This window comes from Peromyscus leucopus, chromosome 3, assembly GCF_004664715.2.
Source record: "Peromyscus leucopus breed LL Stock chromosome 3, UCI_PerLeu_2.1, whole genome shotgun sequence".
Lineage (NCBI taxonomy): Eukaryota > Metazoa > Chordata > Mammalia > Rodentia > Cricetidae > Peromyscus > Peromyscus leucopus.
In genome coordinates this window covers 37,525,659-37,547,710 of record NC_051065.1, presented here as the reverse complement: position 1 = coordinate 37,547,710, position 22,052 = coordinate 37,525,659, and the positions used below count along the sequence as shown (strand labels likewise).

General features: G+C 44.7%; 1 protein-coding gene across 12 annotated transcripts in view; it reads right to left on the bottom strand.

Annotated features, from left to right (window-relative positions):
* The window catches only part of Magi2 (membrane associated guanylate kinase, WW and PDZ domain containing 2), a 1,425,274-nt gene that overhangs the window by 38,336 nt on the left and 1,364,886 nt on the right, over positions 1–22,052 (bottom strand). For 9 of the 12 annotated variants that reach the window (XM_037204343.1, XM_037204339.1, XM_037204334.1 and 6 more), the window contains one exon: positions 14,523–14,661. In XM_037204343.1, the coding sequence (XP_037060238.1) occupies positions 14,523–14,661 (139 nt within the window). Of the gene's footprint in view, positions 1–4,247; positions 4,337–14,522; positions 14,662–22,052 lie in introns of all 12 variants that reach the window. The other 3 variants (XM_037204340.1, XM_037204341.1, XM_037204342.1) reach the window with 1 other exon arrangement.

Genomic DNA, 22,052 nt, shown 5'->3' with positions numbered 1-22,052 from the left:
TAATATTTCCCTTTACTACCAGCATTGGAATGCTGCTTTAAAAAAATTGTTTCTAGGTTTTTCGAGACAGAGTTTCTCTGTATAACAGCTCTGGCTGCCCTAGAACTAACTCTGTAGACCAGGCTGGCCTCCAACTCATAGAGATCCACCTAACTCTGCCTCCCGAGTGCAGGGATTAAAGGCGTGCGCCACCACCGCTCGGCAATACTGCTGTGTTTTAAGAAAACAAATTTCATAGTAGCATTTTTTCAGTAGAGAGTTCTACTTAAATTTTTTATTAATTCTTTGATTAATACAATGTGGTTTGATCATACTCATCCCAATTCTTCCCCTTAACTACTCCCATGTCTGCCCTACATCCCTATGCCTACAGCTTCATCTCCTCTTTCCTTTCAAAAACTGAAACTCCAGTTTGTGCTGTCTGTATAGGTGTAGGACAATCTATTGGAGTGTGGTCAACCTGTCAGTGGCCATAGCCTCCCATTCCCCAGAAACCATCAGCTGTCCTATAGCTCCTCAGGTAGGGGTGGGGGCTTACAAGCTCCTTCCATTCCATGGTGGAATGTTGATTCATGGGATATTGTGCAGGCAACCACAGCTACACTGAGTTCAGGAGTCCAGTGACCCTGTCATATCCAGAAGACACTGGTTCACTCCAGTCTTCCATTTGTGGACGAGCACTCTTTAGTCTCTTGTTCTCTGCACTTTGAGAACAATTAGCTTTTCATCTAGAATCTTGTGGGCAACTCTCTCAGCAGCCCTAAGAATGTCCCCATCTCCCGTCTTCAACGTCACTTTCCTGCCTCTTCGACTCCTGAAAGCCCGGGGAATCGAACACTGCCCCTTCACTTGCCCTAGTCACTTGCCTTCGCTGACTTTAAAGACTTCCCATTATGAAGCTTATACAACTGATTCCCCACAGCTTGTCCACAACTCCTCATTTTTCTTCTCTTTTCTTGTTTCCTTTTTTCATCACTGGGGAATTAAAACAGACCCTCACAATGCTAGGCATGTGCTTTACCACTAAGCTGTATCCTCAGCCCTTTTTACCTTTTGAGATAGGATCTCCCTAAATTTCCCAGGCTGGGCTTGAACTCACTCTGTATATAGTCCAGGCAAACCTGTGATTATCTGGCGTTGGCCTCTTAAGCAGCTGGGATTACAGGCCTGTCTTGGGTTTTGATAATAATGATCACCTATATTAGTTTTCAGCATTTGAGGTCAGTTTGGTCAAACCCACCAACTCTGCACTTGGGTCTAGGGCAAATGTCCTGTGGTGACCACTTGGCATTAGAAGTCTGAAAACACTTAGACCATGCTAAGGCCACCATTTTCTAAATGTGTATCACGTGAAGAGTCATGAAGATTAAGTATGCGTCTATAGACCTCGTCACCTCCAATCACCTTTCTCTATGCCTTACATCGCCTTGATTTCTTATCCTATCAATGCCCCCAAACCTTATCCTTGGGGAGGCACACACGAGACTTGGCTGCCTCCCTCCATGCTTGGCTGGCTTGGAAATTAACCTGGTTTTGAAGTACTTGCCTGTGCAATGTGCTGACTGTGTGGTGGACCAAACTGGCCTGGCTCAGTACCACTCCCATCTCCCAATCACGACCAGCTTCTATTTGCCATGGTTGTGCTGTGTAGACTCTATGTCCATAATGCACTTCTCTGGGGGACCCCAGCCCCAGTCCTGGGCCTCTCTGTTCTTCCAAGACTCCCGTACTTCCAGGCCCCCCTTCCCAAGAGCTGTACTCAGCACCCTGAGTATTGTTCAGGATTGCCTCCTGCACATGTCTTTAGACACCTGACACATAGTCCTAAACAGACGCGTTAGTGCCCCCCAGGGCTCTCCTCACATCTGCTGCTCATCTGCTTTTCCTGTTTCCAATTAGTGAAGTATTAAACCATCTACCAGGTCCAGTCTCACATGCTGTTTCCATACCACTAGATCCCTGATTCTGGACCTCACATTATTTGCTTTTGCCTCAGTTTTTGCTATAGCATTTTAACTGCTTCCATTTCCAAAATAAAATCCATCTTAAATAGTGCTGAGGTATCTTTTTCTCTTTTTTTTTTTTTTTTTTTTTTTGAGACAGAGTTTCTCTGTGTAACTTTGGAGCCTGTCCTGGAACTCGGTCTGTAGACCAGACTGGCCTTGAACTCACAGAGATCCGCCTGCCTCTGCCTTCTGAGTGCTGGGTCTAAAGGCGTGCGCCACCACCCGGCATGCTGAGATGCCTTTATCCTTCACATAAGCTGTGACGTCCTTTGTATACGCTTTATTTTGAACTGGTAATTGAACTGAGGCCTTGCTAAGAATATGCACGCACTTCCATCAGCACTGCTGCCCAGCCCTGGAAGGCCCTTTGATTAGCGCTGCTCCTCCACTGTCTGCACCCCCTTTGGGCCATGACTACATTTCCCTGGTGTTGCGTTAGCTGCTGCTTCTCCCTTTAACACAGCCTGACGTCTTTTCTGCTCAGGTGGAACTGCACTTATTGCTAAAGGCTCGGGTAAGATGCCCCATCTCAGGTGGAATGTTCTGGAACTCTTCTAGGCAGCTCTAGCAGGCTGCCCACTTGGAGTTCTTATCATCCTCTGCTAAGAATACATTTGCTTCACTCCCCGATCTTCCCTCGTCCTCCCCCCCCAGGTTGTGACTGCACATTCTCTTAGTTACCTCCATAGTCATAGTAACAGGGAGATGCCTGGACACAGGAGGCACTTCATAGAGCTGTGGAGTCAAACTGAGACCACAGAGGCCCCTCCCCAATCACCGTTGAATCCAGAGCAGACATCCAGTCACTGTTGTCTCCCCCGCCCCCTTTCTCTCAGTGTCTTGAGAGAGCTGGTGTAGGCCCTCATTCCCATGGGTTATATTGAATAACTTGTATGGAAAAACGGCTTTCTTTTGTCATAACAGAGACTTATCCTCTGGTCACTGGGCTGGGTGTCTCCACTGATAACTTCATGGCCCTAGTACGCTGCATTTTCCTGCTTTATGCCCTAATTTTGATTCCCCCTGATCAGTAAGTAATCCATGTAAAACAGACACTTCACAGAGGTGGTGATACATTTAAAACCTTTTTTTTTTTGGTAGACATCTTCAAGGAATGACTGTGATAGAGTATACATGCAGATATTTCTATCAGTATAAATCACTAGTAGGTCAATTATACAATTCGTGAATAATATCATCTTCTGTGTTAAATATAAATTATTCCTGGATGATAATTAGCAAGATCATTAAGAATTGGGAAGTATGTTTCAGAAAAAAGTCAGAGAACTAGCTTAAAAGAATACGGTGGTGAGATGCTTAGCCATGCCTGCAGCTGCGTAAACTGGGTCAAACCAGCATTGAGACGTAATTCAGTGTGGGTCACACTTACATGGCCAGCTGTGGAGAGTGAGTGTGAGCTTTAGTTGCTGCTAACAAGTCCAACTGACATTTTCAAGTCCCAGTCCAATTAAAGCGAGTCAGTAGCCACAGGCCTGCAGGACTTCTAGTGGGAATGCGGACTGCTCTAGGCAAGCACTTGGTGCCTGGGCCGTAGTTACAAAGCTGCCACCTACATCTTGTTTATTTCTGTGGAGCATACTTTTTCTTTCCTTGAGAATTTTCACAAAATGTTAGACCTGAGAAAATTCATTTAGAAACTGGAATACTGTCTGAATGTAATCTCATGACTGTTTCATAAATAATCACAAGTAGGTTTTTTAAGAAAAATATTTCCCATTAAACATGACACATCACAGAGTATGGAGGAAGGAAGATCTGAAGATCTGGATAGTTGAACTGCCACAAATCAGGCTGGGAAATACCCATGATGCCAGGTGGAGCCTAGAGTCCTTAGGGTCAGAGGGTCTGCTACCAGCGACTCTTTCTAACGTAGAAACGGTTGTATTTGTGTGCTTGGCTTAAGAAGAACTAAATAATACCCAGGAGGCCCAAGCGTCTGTGGGGCAGAACTTAGCTAGCACAGGCTCTTTTGATACCCCACATGCATTTCTTCCTATAATGGGCACACTAGACTGGTCCCCCTAGAATGTGATGCCTCTCAGATTCTCATGAACCCTTAACTGTAGCCTTATTACTTACAAGGTCTCAATTACAAATGTTCTCCAGAATTCTAGCAGCAATTAGACAAGATACTATGAAATAATGCATTATACATCAGTTAAAAACATATGCAAACCAAGGATCATTAGAGAAAGATAATATTCATGCAGATTTACAAACCGTGTCTTTAGGGTGGCCCAATAAGTAGAAATATGGGGACCCATGCTTGTCACTTTTCATGCACATGGAGAGACTGGAAGGTACCATTCCTAAAGGAAGGGGAGGAATAGCCTAGGACCAATCATTAGAATTCACAGAACCAGTGACAAAGACATTATTACTGTTAGAGTCAAGATTGCTTAGTATGTTTAGAGCAGTTGAATAAAAATTATCTAGGTAGTAAGAATAAAAACTTTAAGTAAAGCTAACCCTATTAGGCATGCAGCAAGTGAAATTAGTAAAAGACTGAGCTATATGTATATTTCAAAAGTAGACTCTTTTTCTTTCTCAAAATACTGAGGGCATCCTGAGGTGCTTTTAGGGAGGCACAAATGTGAATAAAATTTGAACTGGCAATGCCAGAAGTCTTACAATTTTTTCACATAATAATGGATGTCTTAGTGATAGAAGCTGTCATTTGAGAATCAGTCATAGTAATCGTTTCTAAATTTTAAGAAATCCTAAGATACAGACATGGAGTTCCCATGTTCACATTTTTATTTTCTCTAATGTTTTCATAAATTCTTATAGTTCTCACCTATAACACTCTGCTTATACGTATTCAATGCAGTTGACTTGCTGGATATAATTCCTTTCTAGGAAAGCAGAAAAAAATATAACAGCACCTTGCCCATCCCACCCTGCTGCTCACCTGCTGTGGCTGTGGTTTTGAGCCAGTCTTTAAGATCACTTGAATCAACCTACAACCTCTTGGTGTATGTCCAACCGCAGGCGATGGGCTGCAGTTCTCTAGCTACACAATCATGGGCACCAGAAATTCTGGAATATTCAGGTCAATGGACCCCAAGATACAAATGGCCAGGAGAGGCCCTACCATGTCTGCTACTGTGCTCTGTCTTGATATGGGGTGAGAGATGGGTATGGGCTCACTATGAGGTTAATGTTATCCAAAGCGCTCAATCCGTGCGACTCAGACCTGCTTCTCTCCTCTTTGCCAGAGTCCTGATGACATTCCCGTACACACTCAGCTTGCTCCCTACACGGGATCTGGCTTGCCTGTCCAGAATGAACCAGGACTCCACACGGGTTTGAGATTACGTGATGGGGGTGTTTTGTCTAGCATGCCGTGCTTATGAAAGGGGGAGGAGCCAAGGAAGAGTGCAGCAGGGACCTGCCTAACCCAGTGGTTAAGTACGGAGAAGAACCTCTCTGTGCTCGACAATGAATGTCAGAGTGGAAATTAAATTCAGGATTTACTAATTGAGTTTGCCATTTAGTCCTGCCAAGAAGCAAGTAATGTCATGTGGAAATGATCAAGCTGCTTCAGTGTCACACAGAGAAGGCTCTTGCTGGGTTTCAAACACGGCCTTCGCTCGGCTTGAAAACATATGTGCCAGCTAGGAAACTGCAGGCCCAGAAGGAGAGAGAAAAGGGCCAGGAATGTGGTGGAAGCGCAGGGCTGGGAAGGTGGAGTGGGAACCGCAGTGAGAGCTGAGCAGAGCTTTGACACTGTGCTAGAAATGCATCAGAACAGGTCGGGCTCAGCTCTAAAACCTACTGCCTGATGATCCCAGTGTCACCGTGAGTTACAGAGAGGCCCCAAAAGACTGGGGAGTTTTTGAGATACATAAAAGCAGCTAAGCAAGGCCTGAGCCAAGAAACAGTTACCAGCTGTCCAGTGTTGAGCTTGCGTTTGTCCTGTTCATTTCCTGTAGTCTAAGCAGCATGTTGAAAAAATAGGTGATTCTCAAAGTTTAGAAGTTTTCTGACAATTAGACCATATAATTTAAGCCCAGAGTAAGGCATTATATGATTTTTATCTTTGCTACCAACTGAAGAAATTCAGTTTAAAAGAAACATTAGCAAGTCTTAATCAGGACAGGACATCAGAGCCAGGGTGAAGGCAGAGTTCGTGGCTAACAAAAATCTAGGCTTATGGTGGCCAGGAGAAGGCAGTGCAGGGAGGGCAGTTCCCGGCGTGAGACGGTGTGGGCACTGCAGAGCGCCACAGATGCCCTCACACATTTGTTTCGACCCTGAGATGTGCAGCACTAAGGGTGAGCTCTAATACAAACAACGGACTTTGGCAGGCCCAGCATTCATAAAAGAACCACTGTGACAGCCATGTTGATGTGGAAGAGGTTGTGCCCAGCGGGGTCAGGAAGTATGTGGGCAGCATCTGTACCTTTCTCTTAAACTGTCTATGTGCTTAAATGCAACTAAAAAAAATAATTTAAGGTTGGGGTACAGCTCAGTTGGTAGACTTGTTTAGCATACATAAAGCTGCGTTTGATCCCCAAAACTACATAAACTGAGTATGGTGGCAAATACTTGTAAACTCCACATTTGGGAGGTGGAGGCAGAAAGATCAGAAGTTGAAGGTCATCCTTGCCTACATAGTGAGTTCAAGGCCAGCCTGGGGTATATGAGACCCTGAATCAAGAACAAAAACACTAAAAGATTAAGTCTAGGGGCTAGAGAGAGATGCCAGCAGGTAACAGACCTTGCTTTGCTGTTTGGAGACCTGAGCTTGGATCCTGGCTCTTCAGTAAAAAGCTAGGCATGGTTCTGTGGTACCTGTAACCGCAGCACTGTCTGGGGCAGAGGCAGGGAATGCTTCGGGGCTTGCTAGCCAGCTTTGATCGAAGTAGATCCACCTGTCTCAAGAGACTAAGGTGGGTCAGGACACGGGATGTTCTCGTCTGGATCTAAACTGTACACACACACACACACACACACACACCTCTCACACACATGTGTGCCTATCACATACACACACGCTCAATACAATATACACATACACACACCCAGCGGCTAGGACTCACCGTATTCTGGTTTAAAAATGGCCTCTGGCAGGTTTCCGGCTTGGGGAAACCAGTCCAAGTGCCTTGAAAGAGCTGCTTTGTGACCCAGTGTTTGCTGGCTGTGCAGTGGCTAGATCTACCATGAGTGTGTCATAAGGTATTGCCTTTGCTTTGAGCACAGGAAAGCAGGGCTTTGTTGGCAAATTCCTTTATGAAGAGCCAAACCTCTTCTGCAGTGTCTCTATTTCTGGACCACAGAAAACCAGACAGTGGTCAAAAGAGCTTTGAGGTGTGTAGTTTAGGGGTTGGAAATTCATCTGCGATCAGTCTCTCGGGCTGTCAACCACTGCACCAGACTTCACAAGCAGCATGCTCAGATTGATAAGAAGGCCGGGGACAGAAAACACAGTGAGAGGAAAACTTAGTCCCCTTTCATGTCTATGTTTCAACCACTAAATCTAAGAATGGGAAGTGACCCGGATGGGCCAGAGCATGTGGTGTACACAGGCTCCTCCTTCACACTGGAGCAGGAAGAGAGAAACCCAGCAATGTCCAGGACATGAAGGCCTCTGAATGTGCCGGACACACTTGAAAACAGAGTGTGTGGGCTAGCGAGATAGCTCCCAGAAAGGCGGCGCTTTTTGACAAGCCAGCAAGCTGAGCTTGATCCCCATATCCACAAGGTGTCCTCCAACCTCTGCAGCCAAGGCCTCACACGGGCCACACAAGTGCTCTCCTACAGCGTTATAACCTTAGACTTTCTCCCTAACTCTTCATTTTGAGACAGGGTCTCCCTGAATTGCTCATGCTGACCTTGTGCTTGCTTTATAGCTCTACTGGGCCATAAACTTGTGATTCTCCTGTCTCAGCCTCCAGCGTAGCTGGGATTATAGGCCAGGACCACCTGTGGTTTCCATTTCCCGCCTCCAACTTCCCTGCCATGTAAGAAACAGTGCCTGGAACGGGGGACTTCCTGAGGTCCAGTCTGCATCTCCAGGATTTAGGAGTGTTTCCACTGAGCTAGCTGCTTTTGCTCTTAGACTTCTGTGGTCAGGCTCAGCTTTATGTAGAAGCAAGAATCCCCAAGCATGCTCTTCAGGATGGATGCTGGACAGGAGGAATCCTTAGCTTTTCTAAGATACCCGTGGGGATTCTTCTCAAAGGGGCTTGAGAAAGATTCCCCTTGGCTCACCGACCTTTCAAAATGGAAGGGTATGGCACTTTTTTGGTAGGTTTTTTTTTATAGTGTGAAGTCTAACAGGTGGGGTCTTGCAGATGGTATTGGCGTGTGTCAGTAAGTCCCAGGGATTGCCTCAAGGCTGCAGAGTGATGCCCCTTCAGGTGCTTCATCATTTTCTCTTACTCAGCACAAGGTGTTCCTGAGTGATTTGTGGAGGTGCCCATGGGAAAGGAAGATGCGCTCAGCCATGGATGCCAGAAGACGAAATTAGATTTCAGAATTTATTACCGAGGCAAATCACCTTTGCCCTGTCGAAAAGGCAGGTAAATTGTGCAAGGGCAATAGAGCCACTCATGGCTCCCCTGAGCACCGTCTTGGGGCAGGAAGGGAAGTGATAGTGACTTTCCTTTTGCCTTTCATGAGAGGCAGATGAGCATGTTGAACCCCAGCACCTGGTGACAGTTTTGGTTCCTGACCTGGCTGACAGCCACACAGCCATGAATAGTAAATGTATTAGATCAGCTCTGATTCAGAATTCAGATCAGGTCTGGGAGGAGGTTCACCCAGACTCAGTAAGGCCTTCCTTCAGAGAAAGCACACGTTATTAGCAGGACTATTACAAAGGAAACGCTTAACAGACCAAAGAGGCCAAGTGCTCTTCGAGAATTCCTAATGCTCTAGAAGTGCTTATTAAATTCCATGAATAATTAATAAGCCTATTTTAATGTTTTTCTTGAGAGCAGATTCTCGAGGGCCTTTTCTTCAGCTGCCGTTTCTGTCAGAAACAGCCTCTACATGTGTCCTCAGTGTTTGACTGTCAGCTCCCTGAGGGCAGTCCTCAGTCTCACCTTCAGTGCCTACAAAGTGCCGTGCACATAGTAGGTGCTCAGTAAATCTTGGACTAGTTGAAGACTGATTAATTAACTGTCAATCCATGACATTAACTCCAGGATCTGTCCCACATACAATATTTAGTACAGACATATTTCCTGGAGTTTATCTTTGGTTAGGGAGTGATAGGCAACCCGGGAAAATGACCACAAATAAGAATATGAAGACATGCTTATGATGCTTGTCAGTATGTGTCATTGAGAATCCAAGGAAAGACCAATTCTGCCCACAGGTGTTCTGATACGATTGTCTTAAGTCACTGTAATCATTGGTTAGAGGGAGACTTTAACTTAACAACTATTTAGTCCATGTGTTTCTTCAGGGGCAGCTACTGACTCAAGAGGAGTCTCTTCCCTCCTCAGAATGGTTTCATTACACCTATAGAATGCATACAATTTTATCTGTCGAGGGCCTGTAATCGAGTCAAAACCTTTTGAAGACACAATTCACATTGAACGTGCAGGTAGAAGTATAATTCAGACAATTGGTTGTCTTTCCCTTCATGTGGACCTCGGGTGCTGCCAGGCTACTCACAGGGGGAATTCTTCTTCATCCTTTCAGTCCTTTCAGTCCTGTGTGGGCTGCTCAGACCACCTGGTCTCCCACTGACGTCTTGGTGTCCTTCCGTGTTCTCCACATGAAGAGCTGCCCGTTGTTCTCCGGGGAGTGAGCACAGCAGAGTGCCCACCAAGATTGTAAAGCATGTTTACTTCATTCGGAACAGCAAACAGACCGGAGGGAAACCTCCACTTTGGTGTGAAATATTCTGGGCTTTTCTTTTTCTTTTTTAATCCAAGGACACTTACGTGGATCTGGGCTCTGGCTGGGTGGTTTAGTTTGCAAATCAAGTGTGTGTTCATTGTGCACACAGGGCCTTGACTGTTAATGAAGGACACCTGTACTTCAAAGCAGGGAGCTGATTTGTATAATTTATTCCTGGGCAGTTCTACAGCCAGGATGCATACTTCCCCTTCCTCTAACCTCTTTAGGTTTAATTTTAATAGCAGCTACCCGTGCTGCAGAGTACACACTTTGGGTGCTCACCTTTCCGTTCTCAGGGGGTAAGGGGGAGGGTCTGTATTCCTGCCAGTGGCTGAGAGGCTTGTGAAGGGATGAGGCATTCACACTTTCCGCTCAGTTTATAATCAACAAATTCTTATCCTGAGGACTACACTTGAAGTGCCTATCTCTTGAGTTTTGCTTTCAAGGACTTGACTGTAAAAGCGACTCTTCAAAGCCCTTATCATTTCCAACTCCCTCTGCAGCTGCTCCACAGCCTGTGTTCAGCGCAACCTGTGCCGTGGCCCTGGCCGGTGTCTGCCTCTGATTTGCCTGAGGTGTCACCTGGCAATCTGGTTTATTTGCCGCGTATTTATTTCCTTCCTCAGCTTGCTCAGAGTCACACCGATTTGGGCTAATCAATGATCTGACAGATTGCGCTCGCTGTTTTTTTTCTTTTCAGTTGTACCTGCATTTATCTCTGTGTCACAGATCAACCTAAGAACTCAGAGCTCCAGGTCTGTGTTTCTCTTGACTGAGATCAGCTTTTCTTTGACAAGTCCCCAAGTCCAGATAAGAGTTCCATTTCAAAGCGGCTCTGTCACTAGCAGAGGGAGCACGGGTGGAATGGCTTAAAACCTGGACCCCCAGCTCCCTGGTCGCCTCATCCCCAGTTACCTCGTTCCTAGACCAGCTTAAGCCTCAAGGGTCCCTGAGAGGTTAAGCATGCCTCCTTTGGAGTCGGATAACTCAATGACCTCTTAAGGAGTGTGCCAAGTTTAGGGACTTGAAAGGCAAACAAAGGAAACATGCAGGCTTAAATTAATACTTGACAGGAAAAATGTCATTTTCCTGTGATGAGGCTATTGCTAGTCAAAGTAGATTATATTCTTGATTCTATCTCTTAGTCAACGCAAGTGTTTTCTTATGTTGTTACTTATTGCCACCATCCTGTTCTTGGGAATATTTTTATTAAAATGCATTCCAGTTTATCTTGAACTAAAAAAAATTGGTTTCATGATACAGTCTATTTCATACTGATGCTGGAGAAATTGCTTCACCATGGACACTGTGTACATTGAGATCATTTATGCAGCCATAAGTGTGCCTTGTCTTTGGTCTGCTCCTGATGCAGCAGAGAGTTAACACAGCAAGCCAGGGAGCACTCTGCTCAGAAATGCTGGCTTATGAGGGTGGCTCTATGCTGGGAACATGGCTGTAAATCACCTGCTATGCTAATATGAGCCTTGTGCTGAACGCTGAGCATGTCTCACTGTCCTTAAACGGCTGATACAAATGATGCGATTGTACTCAACATATGCTTTCCTTCCAGGAGTCTAGAATTTTGGGATATGCTAGGCAAGGGGGGTGCCTGCATGACCAGCCCCGGTGAAAATCATGTGCGCTGAGCTGCTAATTGATTCCCTGGTCCACTGCTATATTTTTGTTGCTTGGGGTAAGATACAATCTGGGTGACATCGTAGGAGAGCAAGTGTGAGCACAAGAGGAAGTCTGTACAGCTGACCTGAACTCATGGGAGCTCACTGACTCTAGACCAACAGCTAGGGAGCATGTGAGTGACAGTAGTGTAGCTTAGTCTGTTTGTAAGGCTCCTAGCAGTGGGATCAGGACCTGTCCCAGCACTCTGCTGGCTTTGGGAACCTGTTCTCCATGCTGCGTCACCTCATCCAGTCTTGATACAGGTGGAGGAGCTCAGTCCTGCCTCAACTTGATGTGCCATGCTTTGTTCAAACCCATGAAGGCCTGCCCCTGTCTGAATAGAGACAGAGGAGGAATGGATTGGGGGGGGGGTTAGAGAGGAGGGAAGGGAGGGAACAGGAGGAGAGGAGGGAGGGGAAACTGTGGTTGGTATGTAAAATAAATGAAAAAAGTTAATTAAATAAAAGAAAAAGAAACAGAGGAAGTCTGTATGTTGATGCCTCCAGAAACTGCCTGAATTTCCTTTCTGTCCCATATGAGTCTGCTATGAGTCTGTATAGCTGTAGTCTATGTCCCAGAAGTCACCCAGGGAACCTTTGAGCCCTGCCATTAGTTGTTAGGAAAACCATTTGATGGCATTATCATGCAAGGTGTAGACTTGATCCTCAGTCTCTTCACTCCTCACGCATCATTGCTCACAATTCAGCTTAAATGTTCCTGAAGAGCTATGGTCTGCTTAGTTTATATTTGTTTGTTCTTCTACTTCCCTGATGGGCATCACTTCACTCTGACTTTTTCCTTTCATTTCATCACATCTAAACTAATTTTGCAAATTCTACACCTTAGAGGAGTGGCTAGTAAGTGCCGAGATCATCAGCAAGCATAACTGGATGTTTTAGAAAAATAGACATACAAAGCGAGATCTGTAATATCACAATTGCTAATAATATTGATATGGAGTCCCCTGAAAGTGTGCCCATATATTTGAAAGATTCTCTGTATTGGTTATTTCAAGAATTTAACTGAACCAGCTATTTTGTTCAAGCCTGAAGGGCAACCAGCTCCTATGATGTTAAGAATGAAATAATGTTGACAGGGTCCTGGGTTTTTGTCTTGTTCCAAAGCTATGTGTTCATGTTCTCCTCAAGTAGATAGGGAATCATGCATCAGTATGATTCAGGGTTGTTTTACCTTCTCATTGTAGATAAGCAGCTGGTGTGGTGGATGTTGAAAGCATGGACCAGTGATTCGAAAAGGAACAAGAAGCTGAGGGCAGTGAATCCGGACACAGCAACTTTGTAAAGATTCACTTGTTAGGGTAACTTCGAAATTTCCTCACTAGGTAATAGTCAAGTCTTGGCATGGAGTGATACACACCTTTAAGATGAGGCATGTTTTCAGAAGTGATAGGATTTCACAGGTCACTTTGGTATTGTTGAATCAGCCGATGCTTTAGGACACACAAAGTCACTCTATTCTAGGAGTTCAAATTCCTTACTGAGCCTATGCTCTTGCTGCTATCAATATTTAAAAATAGTTTATTAGATCTAAGCATTGTGGGTGGGAACATGGAATAAAGTGTTTCCTTGGGCACAAAAAAGCTGGCCCTGCAGAAGCTTCGGGGTTCTTTCCACTCTCCACGAGAGCCTGCTAGCTTCTTATGCAGGGACCTTCAAAGACACAGGGGTATCTGTGAGGGCCTTTGAATGTCAAGATTTTAGTTGAGTTCTTCAGGGCACCGATCTGCCCTACCAACAAGGAAGTGTTAGTAGCTGTTTATATAGCATATACAAAAAGCATCATGTGAAAGGGAAAGATACTCTTTAGAAAGTCTTCTGGGTAGGAATGGGGTGGTGCCAAAAGTGAGCCACTTCTTACAGATGGCGGATGTGAAGGGATCACTGAGGCCTGTGGCCAGCCCCTGCTGGTACCCTGATAGTCTGTGTGGCTTGTCACTGCTGTCTGTCTGTCTCTGATGCTCCCTGGAAAATGTTTCTATTTTGTTTCTTAAGGTGCTAGAGGTAGAGCCCAGGGCCCGTGTGTGCTCCACTGAGCCATGTCCTTAGGCTCTGAAAAAACGTTTAAAGATGGCTTGGGTTGTGAAGCTTTTCATGTAAGGGCCACTCAGCTGGGTCAGCTACACTGTCTACACTGTCAGTGATGCCTCCAACAGGCTGCTGGGAAATGACACCTTTAAAGACCCTTGAAAGCAAACTATGATTAAATTGTTCTTTAAAGCCTCGCTCCACCCAGGCACGTCTCTCTGTTTGCAGATCAGGATGTAGCTCTCAGCTACTGCTCCAGTGCCATGAGTGGTCCCAGGGCTGCTATGCCCCTCCCACCTGCCATCATGATAATGGACCCTCTGAAACTGTAAGCAAGCTCCCAATTAAATGCTTCATTTAATAAAAAAAAAATGAAAAACCTTACTCAAAAGAATATAAAAACAGCATAGGAATGAATTTTTTGAACAATCTCTAAATGTCAGGGAAAAGCAGCCACCGAATGAGCTGAAGTTAGCATTTTAAATTTTACACCCTAAAGATTGGCTCTGACTCATCCCCTGGCCCAATTTAGTAATCCTATAGCATTGTCTAAAGCATGTGTGATTTTATAGAAAAACTGGAGAATTACTGCAGTCTCAAATGAACAGAGCACTATCAGTCTAATTATAAAGGGTCCCACATACAAGTGGTGCTGGCTCTCCCTGCACACTCAGAGATGCCCTGTAAGCTCACGCATTCGATACTTCAAACATTTCCTAGTTTCGCAAGCTGAAGAAAGGGTTCACACACATATCTGGGGCTTAAGTCGACATGTGTGCTTATCCATCTCCCGATAGTAAATACCTATTCTGGTAGCAATAGAGGACAGATGCATTTTTATATACAAAAAAGAAAGCCTGCACATTTGTAACACTCAGAAAGGCAGAACACAGCTGGATGGAAACATGAAACGCACCATACTCTGGGACTTGTCCCGTGCCTCGCTTCAGCAGCAGCCTCACTCTTCTTCCTCCGGATTTGATGAGTTCTATTGCTCTGGCGTGTGTCATGTCCCTGGTGCTTTCCCCATTGATTTCAATGATTTGATCTCCTACCTGTCAATTAAAGAAAAGTGAAGTCAGGCAAAGGTGGTGTGCAGTCCCAACTGTTCAAGTATCACCCCATTTCTAAAGAGCACCGAACTGCTTGACTGCCTCCCAGAAAAGGTTCGTCCATAGCTGCACCCTTCATAACTCCATCAGAGGCCACGCCACTCATCATTAGCTAGGATGGTAGTGGCCTCAGTTAAAAAAACTGGGCATTAAAAAAATTGGAAAATAGGTCTGATATTACAATTCAAAATATTCTGGCAGCTTTGTTTGGATGGAGAAGCACATATTCTAAGGCTTTTTCATGGAACACATCATCAGGCTTTGGCTTTGTGCAGTATCTGTTTAGCACATTGTTGGAAGGAATGATTAGTTTTTGGGCTTCTCTGAGAATATTTGCTCTGCATCATTTAAATTTCTCTGGGTGCTACTGCAGTACCTACCGCCTTCACAGTAAACATCAGTTAGCTGATGTTCCAGTTCGATGATGAGTGCTCTGTCACTGTCCCTTGAATTACAAATGAGACCCTCTAGTCTCTGCACATGACTCTTGTGAAATCGTTGCCATGCTTACACCTGGTTTCCAGAAGCTGTTTGGTGCAGCATCATTTCCTCTGGATTTGTCAAAAACGCCTGTGCTCCATAAGCAATTCCCATTTAGCTTTTGTGAATAGATGTTAGGATACAAAGAGTTTCAACTACAAACATATCATGTAACTCCCAGAGGATCATTATTGTCATGGGCCTTTGAATTAAAATGTATTGAATTTCAGGGCAAATTACTTAAGATAAATTAGTCAGGGAAAACACAATGAGTTGTTTTGCAAAAATTTATTGTAGATGGTTTCTTAAACAAAGATGATCTCATCTTAATTGATATCTATAAAGCATAGAGAGCCAAGAGCTACAGTCTAGTGGATTGGACAGAGGAACAGGTAGTTGCTATCACCACGGCAACAGGGCATTGCAGTAAAAACCCAACACACTTAACAGGAAGTGGCATCTTCGTCTAAAGAGGATTCATCCAGAAGCCCATACCCTTTCCAATATAATGACCATAAAGATTTCCCTTCATGTGCTTGGTGGCCTCTAGAGGCATGGGTTTGGGGCAGTGGAAGAGGATGGTATCATTTCTGTGGCATCTGTATTACACAGGATAACTCAGAGGACAGGACTAAAGGTTACTGTCACTGTGAGGGGTAGTGTATGTCAACTTGACACAAGCTAGCATCATCTGAAAGGAGGGAACCTCAATTGAGAAAAAGCTTCCACAAGATCCAGTTGCAGGGTATTTTCTTCATTAGTGATTGATGGGGAGGGTATAGCCCATTGTGGGTGGGGCATCCCTGGACTGGTGGTGCTGGGTTCTATAAGAAAGCAGACTGAGCAATCCCTGAGGAGCAAGCCAGTCATCAGTACCCCTCCATGGCCTCTACATCAGCTCCTGCCTCCAGGTTCCTGCCCTGTTTGAGTTCCTGTCCTGACTTCCTTTGATGATGAATTATGATATGGAAGTATAACTCAAATAAACCCTTTCTTCCCCAAGTTGCTTTAGTCATGGTGTTTCATCACAGCAGTAGTAACCCTGACTAAACATTCTCTCTTCATGTTTCCTTAACTGTCACTTTTCCTATGAAGGAAGAGCTGTGTCCTGGAGTCAAGTGGTTTGTGAGGGGCTACGCATCTAAATTACCAGTGAAAATGGGAACATTTAGAAGAACTCATGGATCTTTACCCACACTACAGGCACAGTATTAAACTGTGGAACACTAAGGGCTAAGTCACACAGAGAAAGTCTCCTTGCTCTGTCTTCTGCATGCCTCAACTCATGTCCACCTGGTTACTGGACACCTTCTCCTGGACAGCCAGCAGATATCTCAGCAGTGGATGAGCCCCCCAACTTCCCCCAAAGCAGATTCTCTCCTGGTGTCTAACCTTTAGGGATTGGGATTCCCCTGTCCTCAGGCAGGAGGGGAAATTATGGGGACAGAGGAAGAAAAAAGACCCTGGAGTCTGGCTGAAGCCTTTTGCCAGCTGGAAAGTAAGAGTTCTAATATAATCAAATTTTACTTAAGGCCTCTCTTTCCTCCTAGCCGTAAACCTATGCTTTTCTGGGAATCTCTCCTGGAGTCCCAGTGACAGCCAAGCATACATCCGAATGCCCTGGGCAACCCCAGTGGCTCCTGGCTTTACCTCATCAGATTGTGATCCCATCTAATGCACATCTGGAGCTGCCCTATAATCTCACTTGCCAAGAGAGAAAAGAAGAAAGGATATTTCTTGGAAGCCCTTTGAGATGTAATTTGAGAGCCACCAAAATGGTATACACCAACTGCTAAGACATGTAACTGAGACTCTCCCTTGGGAACACTATGCCCACACTTCAGTATGTTTGAATTTTTCTTTGAGTGTCTCCCTCTTAATCCCCTTGCTTAAAATCTATGCCAAAAATGCCTTTTAATAAGTGGCCGCTCTTCTCTAGAAGCTTGTACCCATACTCTCAGGTGTGCGTCATGCTTCCCCTGAGTACCTGTCTATTTTTAAAACCCCCAACTCTGTTTCATAATGGCTCATTCTGAAATTCTTTTCTGAAGCCAAGAATCCTGGGTTGGCTTGAGTCAAGATCCTTACAGGGTTGAGGGGAACCATAGGCTGCTGGGAGGGGGCGGTAGTGTGAAGCTACGTTCCTGGTTTTGCCACCACTTATAGGTACCACCACTCATGAAGACAGAAGTGTGGGGTCATGCAGCACTCCTTACAAGTTATGATTATTTTATTTTGTATGTAGTTATGTATGTATGTATGTATGTATGTATGTATGTATGTATGTATGTGCCATGTGTATGTGGTATCTGTAGAAGCCAGAAGAGAGCATTGGATGCCCTGGAGCTGGAGGTACAGGTGGTTGTGAGTGCCTGGCGTGGGTTCTGGGTACTGAAGTATGGCCCTCTGCAAGAGCAGTAAGTGCTCTTAAGTGCTGAGCCAGCTCTCCAGCTCTCAGACTCCTTTTAAAACTGCAGCTTCTCTGCACCTGTTCTGACTCTCTTATGCATCCCATTGTGTACCAACTCAATGCTGGGCTGTACCTGGGTCAGTACAACGTTCTCCAGTCACTTGCTGTCCCAGTTCTCATCACGGTCACTCTTCCCCCGGGAGGAATGCTGTACTGACTGAGGCATCAAGATTCTCTCCACCTCTTTCTCACAGGCCTGCACCTTCCAAGCCCAGCCTATGTGCTGTCTTCTGGGGTGGGTATCTTCCTCAGACATGTCAACCTTCTCAAACAAAAGTTTCCAGTCTGTTCATCAGTTACACCTCTCCCTCTGTTTGTAACTATATTCCCTCCAAGACTCTGAGTGTCTTCACTCAGTAAACAGTTTTTAATGAACACTTATTATGTGCCAGAGAGTCCACTGGTGACATGGAGACAAATGTTACAGTTTCTATTTGCAATATGTTCTTGTCTGGTTGAAGAAGAAAGTGTGTAAAAATGACAATAAATTTTCACTGTATCTGACTATGGCACTTGCATCCATAAAGTACTAAGGGAGCAGAGGGAGGGACATTGAGCCCAGAATGGTGTGTAGAGGCTGTCAGGACTGCTTGGTGGTGGCAAGATGTCAGCTGAGTTGTGAAGTGTCAAGAGAAGCTGCCCAGACAAAGGCAGAACCACACATTGTAGACAGAGAGAGCATCATATGCAAGACCCCAATGCTGGAGCACGTTCTGTTTCTCAGGAATGTTTGGAGTTTGGTGGCCCACTCAGGAATGTGGGGTTTGTTATAAGGCACCAGCTGGGCACTGAGTCACGTTAAACAGGGATTAAATTGATGGAAGCCAGCTGGTAAGTGACGCTTCCCTGAGGGGAGTGGAAAGATGGGAGGCTGAGCAGAGGGCTGTCACATGATCCACCAAGGGAGCAAGACACGCCCTTGCCTCCTTCCTTCCTCTCCAGGGAAGGCTCGGTTGGCTCTGTGGGCTTTCCTTAGAAAGGCATGACTCATTTCATCCTCTCTTTTCTTTTCCTTCTGTACTTTTCTTTTGTATACTGTCAGAACTCTACACTCGGAGCTTTCTTGCTTTTTCCCTAAAGCTTCCTTCCCCACCTGTAGCAGACCTCTATGCCAGTTCATGCTTTTATTTCCCTCCTCCAGGCAGTGTGAGACCCACACCTCACCCACCCCAGAGTTCCCTTTCAACTCTAATGACTCGCCCTCGAGCTTTGCTTGAGTCTATTCTTTTATTCTCTTGCATTTGAGTTTGTTCTTAAATTCTCTCATTAATGAGCCTAAGGCCTAAAGGAGGATCACCAGTTTCTCCAGTGTCATGTGATCGCTTTGCTGGGACTCCCTAAGATTTCTGGGAACACTTCTTTCCTGCTTTTTAATTGTTTGCTTCTTTAATTGCTTGCACCCTGAGATGGCACCAGCATGAGGAGGTCTTGGGGACAGAGATGCTGGGCTAAAAAGGGAGGGAACTGGAGCCCTTGAACTAGGTAACTGGAATGCAGCACAATCTGTGCTTATGAACGGAGTGTTCCTAGTGCCTCATTTGAGGACAGACCCTCAGATCAAACCCTAGACAAGAGTCTGGGAATACACTCACATATTACTAAATTTAGAAAAAAATTCCTTAAGAGTGGAAGTGTTTAGGTAATAGAATGGAATCACGTCTGTTCATAGTTATACTGAGTGTTATGGATACCAGCTGATTTGGAGCTAGGTCAACAGTAAGAAACAGTCCAGCCTCAGCATGGAGATTCCCGCCTTTCCCTGTGCCAGTATGTATGACAGAAAGGCAGAATTTCCATTGTCATTCCAATTCAGGGTTATGTGTAATTTTAACCGGAACTCTTTAAATAAACGTGGGATGTGACTTCCTTCCTTTTCATCCTCTGTATAGAAAGATGGACTTGTTGGCGGGAGAAGGTTTCTCATTACTTTCTGATCTTATCCAACTTCACTTCAACTTCTAGTATATACCCCAAAAGCATCATTTCCTGTTCTATGAGATGGGAAGTTAATATGAAACCCACAGTCTTTCAGGATGAAGAAAATGACCCCAGTGTCTGTGTTATCTTTCCACATTCTTCCTACAGTAGAACTGTCTGTAGCTGAAATATGGGATGAAAATGTAGCTTCAAAGATTGCCAAGAGTCCTTAAGGAATTTTTAAAATACTGTAGAGTGGGCAAGAAGGGCAGGGAAGGAGGGAAAGAGGGATGGAGAGGAGGAGGGGAGGAGGGAAGGAGGGATGGAGAGGGAAATGGAAAGAAAAAAGATTAATCCGGGCAGAGGTGATTCAGGACCCATGTGTGGCCTGGGGCTTTGTATAGATTGAAGAAATATCAGATTTAGAAAGTTAGCCAAGGGGTTCAGAAATATTATCTGTGGTCCCCTTGAGGCAACTAGCAACCTCTGAGCAAAGCTATGTCTTTGGGCAAGGCAGGCTGAGATGCATACCCTGTTATGTCCCACATTTCTTTCCACCTACTCCAGGTCCTATATCATGGTGGAATTTTCTTTAACAAAATTCTTACCAAATCCTTACACTTGCTTGAGGCTGTGTATAGTAAATTATTTTTTCTCTTCCTACTAGAAAGCCAAGGCAGGTACAGGTTAATGCTCAGGACTTAAGTGATGGCTAATTCAGATGTTAAAACTTTAAAACTTTAAGTTCTGTACTGTCTGCAGGCATGCACATGCCCGTGCACACATTTTTGTTTTTGAGAGAGTGTCTCTCTCACTACGTTATTCAGGCTGGTTTCCAACTCTTCATTCTCCTGTCTCAGTCTCCCAAGTGCTGGGATTATAGGCATGCATAACCATACCGAGTTCTGGATACATTCATATAGCTAAGTCATTTAGAAAGTACGTGGTTTGGCTCAATAGAGTCTTTATAAGAAATATGTTAAGTACAAGGTTCATTTCAAATTCTTCATGGCCATCTACATAAACACGCTTAGCAAGTTGTATGTATATATGTATGTATGTATTTCTTTATTTCTTTATTTGAGACAAGTTTTCACTATGTAGTGGAACTCTCTATGTAGACCAGGCTGGCTTCAAATTCAGAGATCTGCTTACCTCTGCCTCTGAGAATGGTGGGATTAAAGGCCTGCCTCACCATGCCCAGCTGGTAGCAGATTGTTCTCAGTTAATAGCTCTTATCTGACTACTACAAAACAAGAACCTATTTTGCATGACCGTCATAAGTGAAATGATCCCAGATTATAGTCCAGTGTGAGAAGCTAGGCTTCTTCAGAATAGTGCACGCATGGATAAAAGATAACCTCAAGATCTTACTTCAGGGAGGTTGAGTGTGGGCCACATTTGTAGCTAATATCCTCAGGTCCCATATCAGTGTCATCATATGCATCACTTACAGCCCCTTCCCCACTGACCCCAGGCCATTTGTTCCTGCTTCTCTTGACAGGTAGGTCCTCAGCTAATCAGAGTTGAGTAATGCATGTTTGGTTTGCTTATCAGTTACAACCAATGTATTCATTCTCATGATATAGAGACATAAGCTTTGGGCACCTCAGCATACACCTCAAGTTTTCTGGAAATATTGCCTGAAGCAACTTGAGTAAAACTGTAACAATTTCTATAGTATTTGTAGGAAACCAGATGAGATTTTCATAATGGTAAGTTGAACAAATCCTAAAGGTCTGAGGAGGAAGAGAGCTTACTTGAAAGACACCATAGAGTGCTAGAGGAAAAAAAGATAGAATTAGGGTGTTCATTGCTCCAACTCACTTCTAGCTACTCAACAAGAAGGTGCTGATGGCCACAGGTCACCAAACTACAGCAGGAGACAGACTGATTCCTACTAGACAGTGACTTTTATATATTTGTAAAATTCTGAAAATGTTTATTTTTATTTTAGGTGCGTTAGTGTTTTGCCTGCATGTTCACCACATGCATGCCTGGTGTCTGTGGTGGCCAGAATAGGCATGTGAGCCCCTGGAATTGTGGTAACTGGTAGTTGCCAGCCAACACTTGTGTTCTGGGAACTGAAGCAGTTCTCTACAAGGGCAGAGTCCTCTTAGCCAGCCTTCTGTCCAGGCTGACTTTTTACATTCAATGGAAGGTTTTTATGATTGACCTTTGTTAAACATTCGATTATTGCTATCATTCTTCTTATATATTTAGTCTAAAGAGCTAGAAGCAGAGCCGGAGGCCTAGGGCATACTAGGGCACTGACCTCTGAGCTGCATCTGCAGCCCTGTTAGACGTTACTTAGTAACCATTTACAGTGAGCATACTTTCCAAGGGGTTCCATCAAGTGTCTTTGTTAACCACCCCATCCCTCTTGTTAGACTGTAATTGAATTAGATAGGCTGCAGCTACCCAGCAGGTAGCCTGGTTCGTGTTACATGCTGAGACAGGAGCCCAT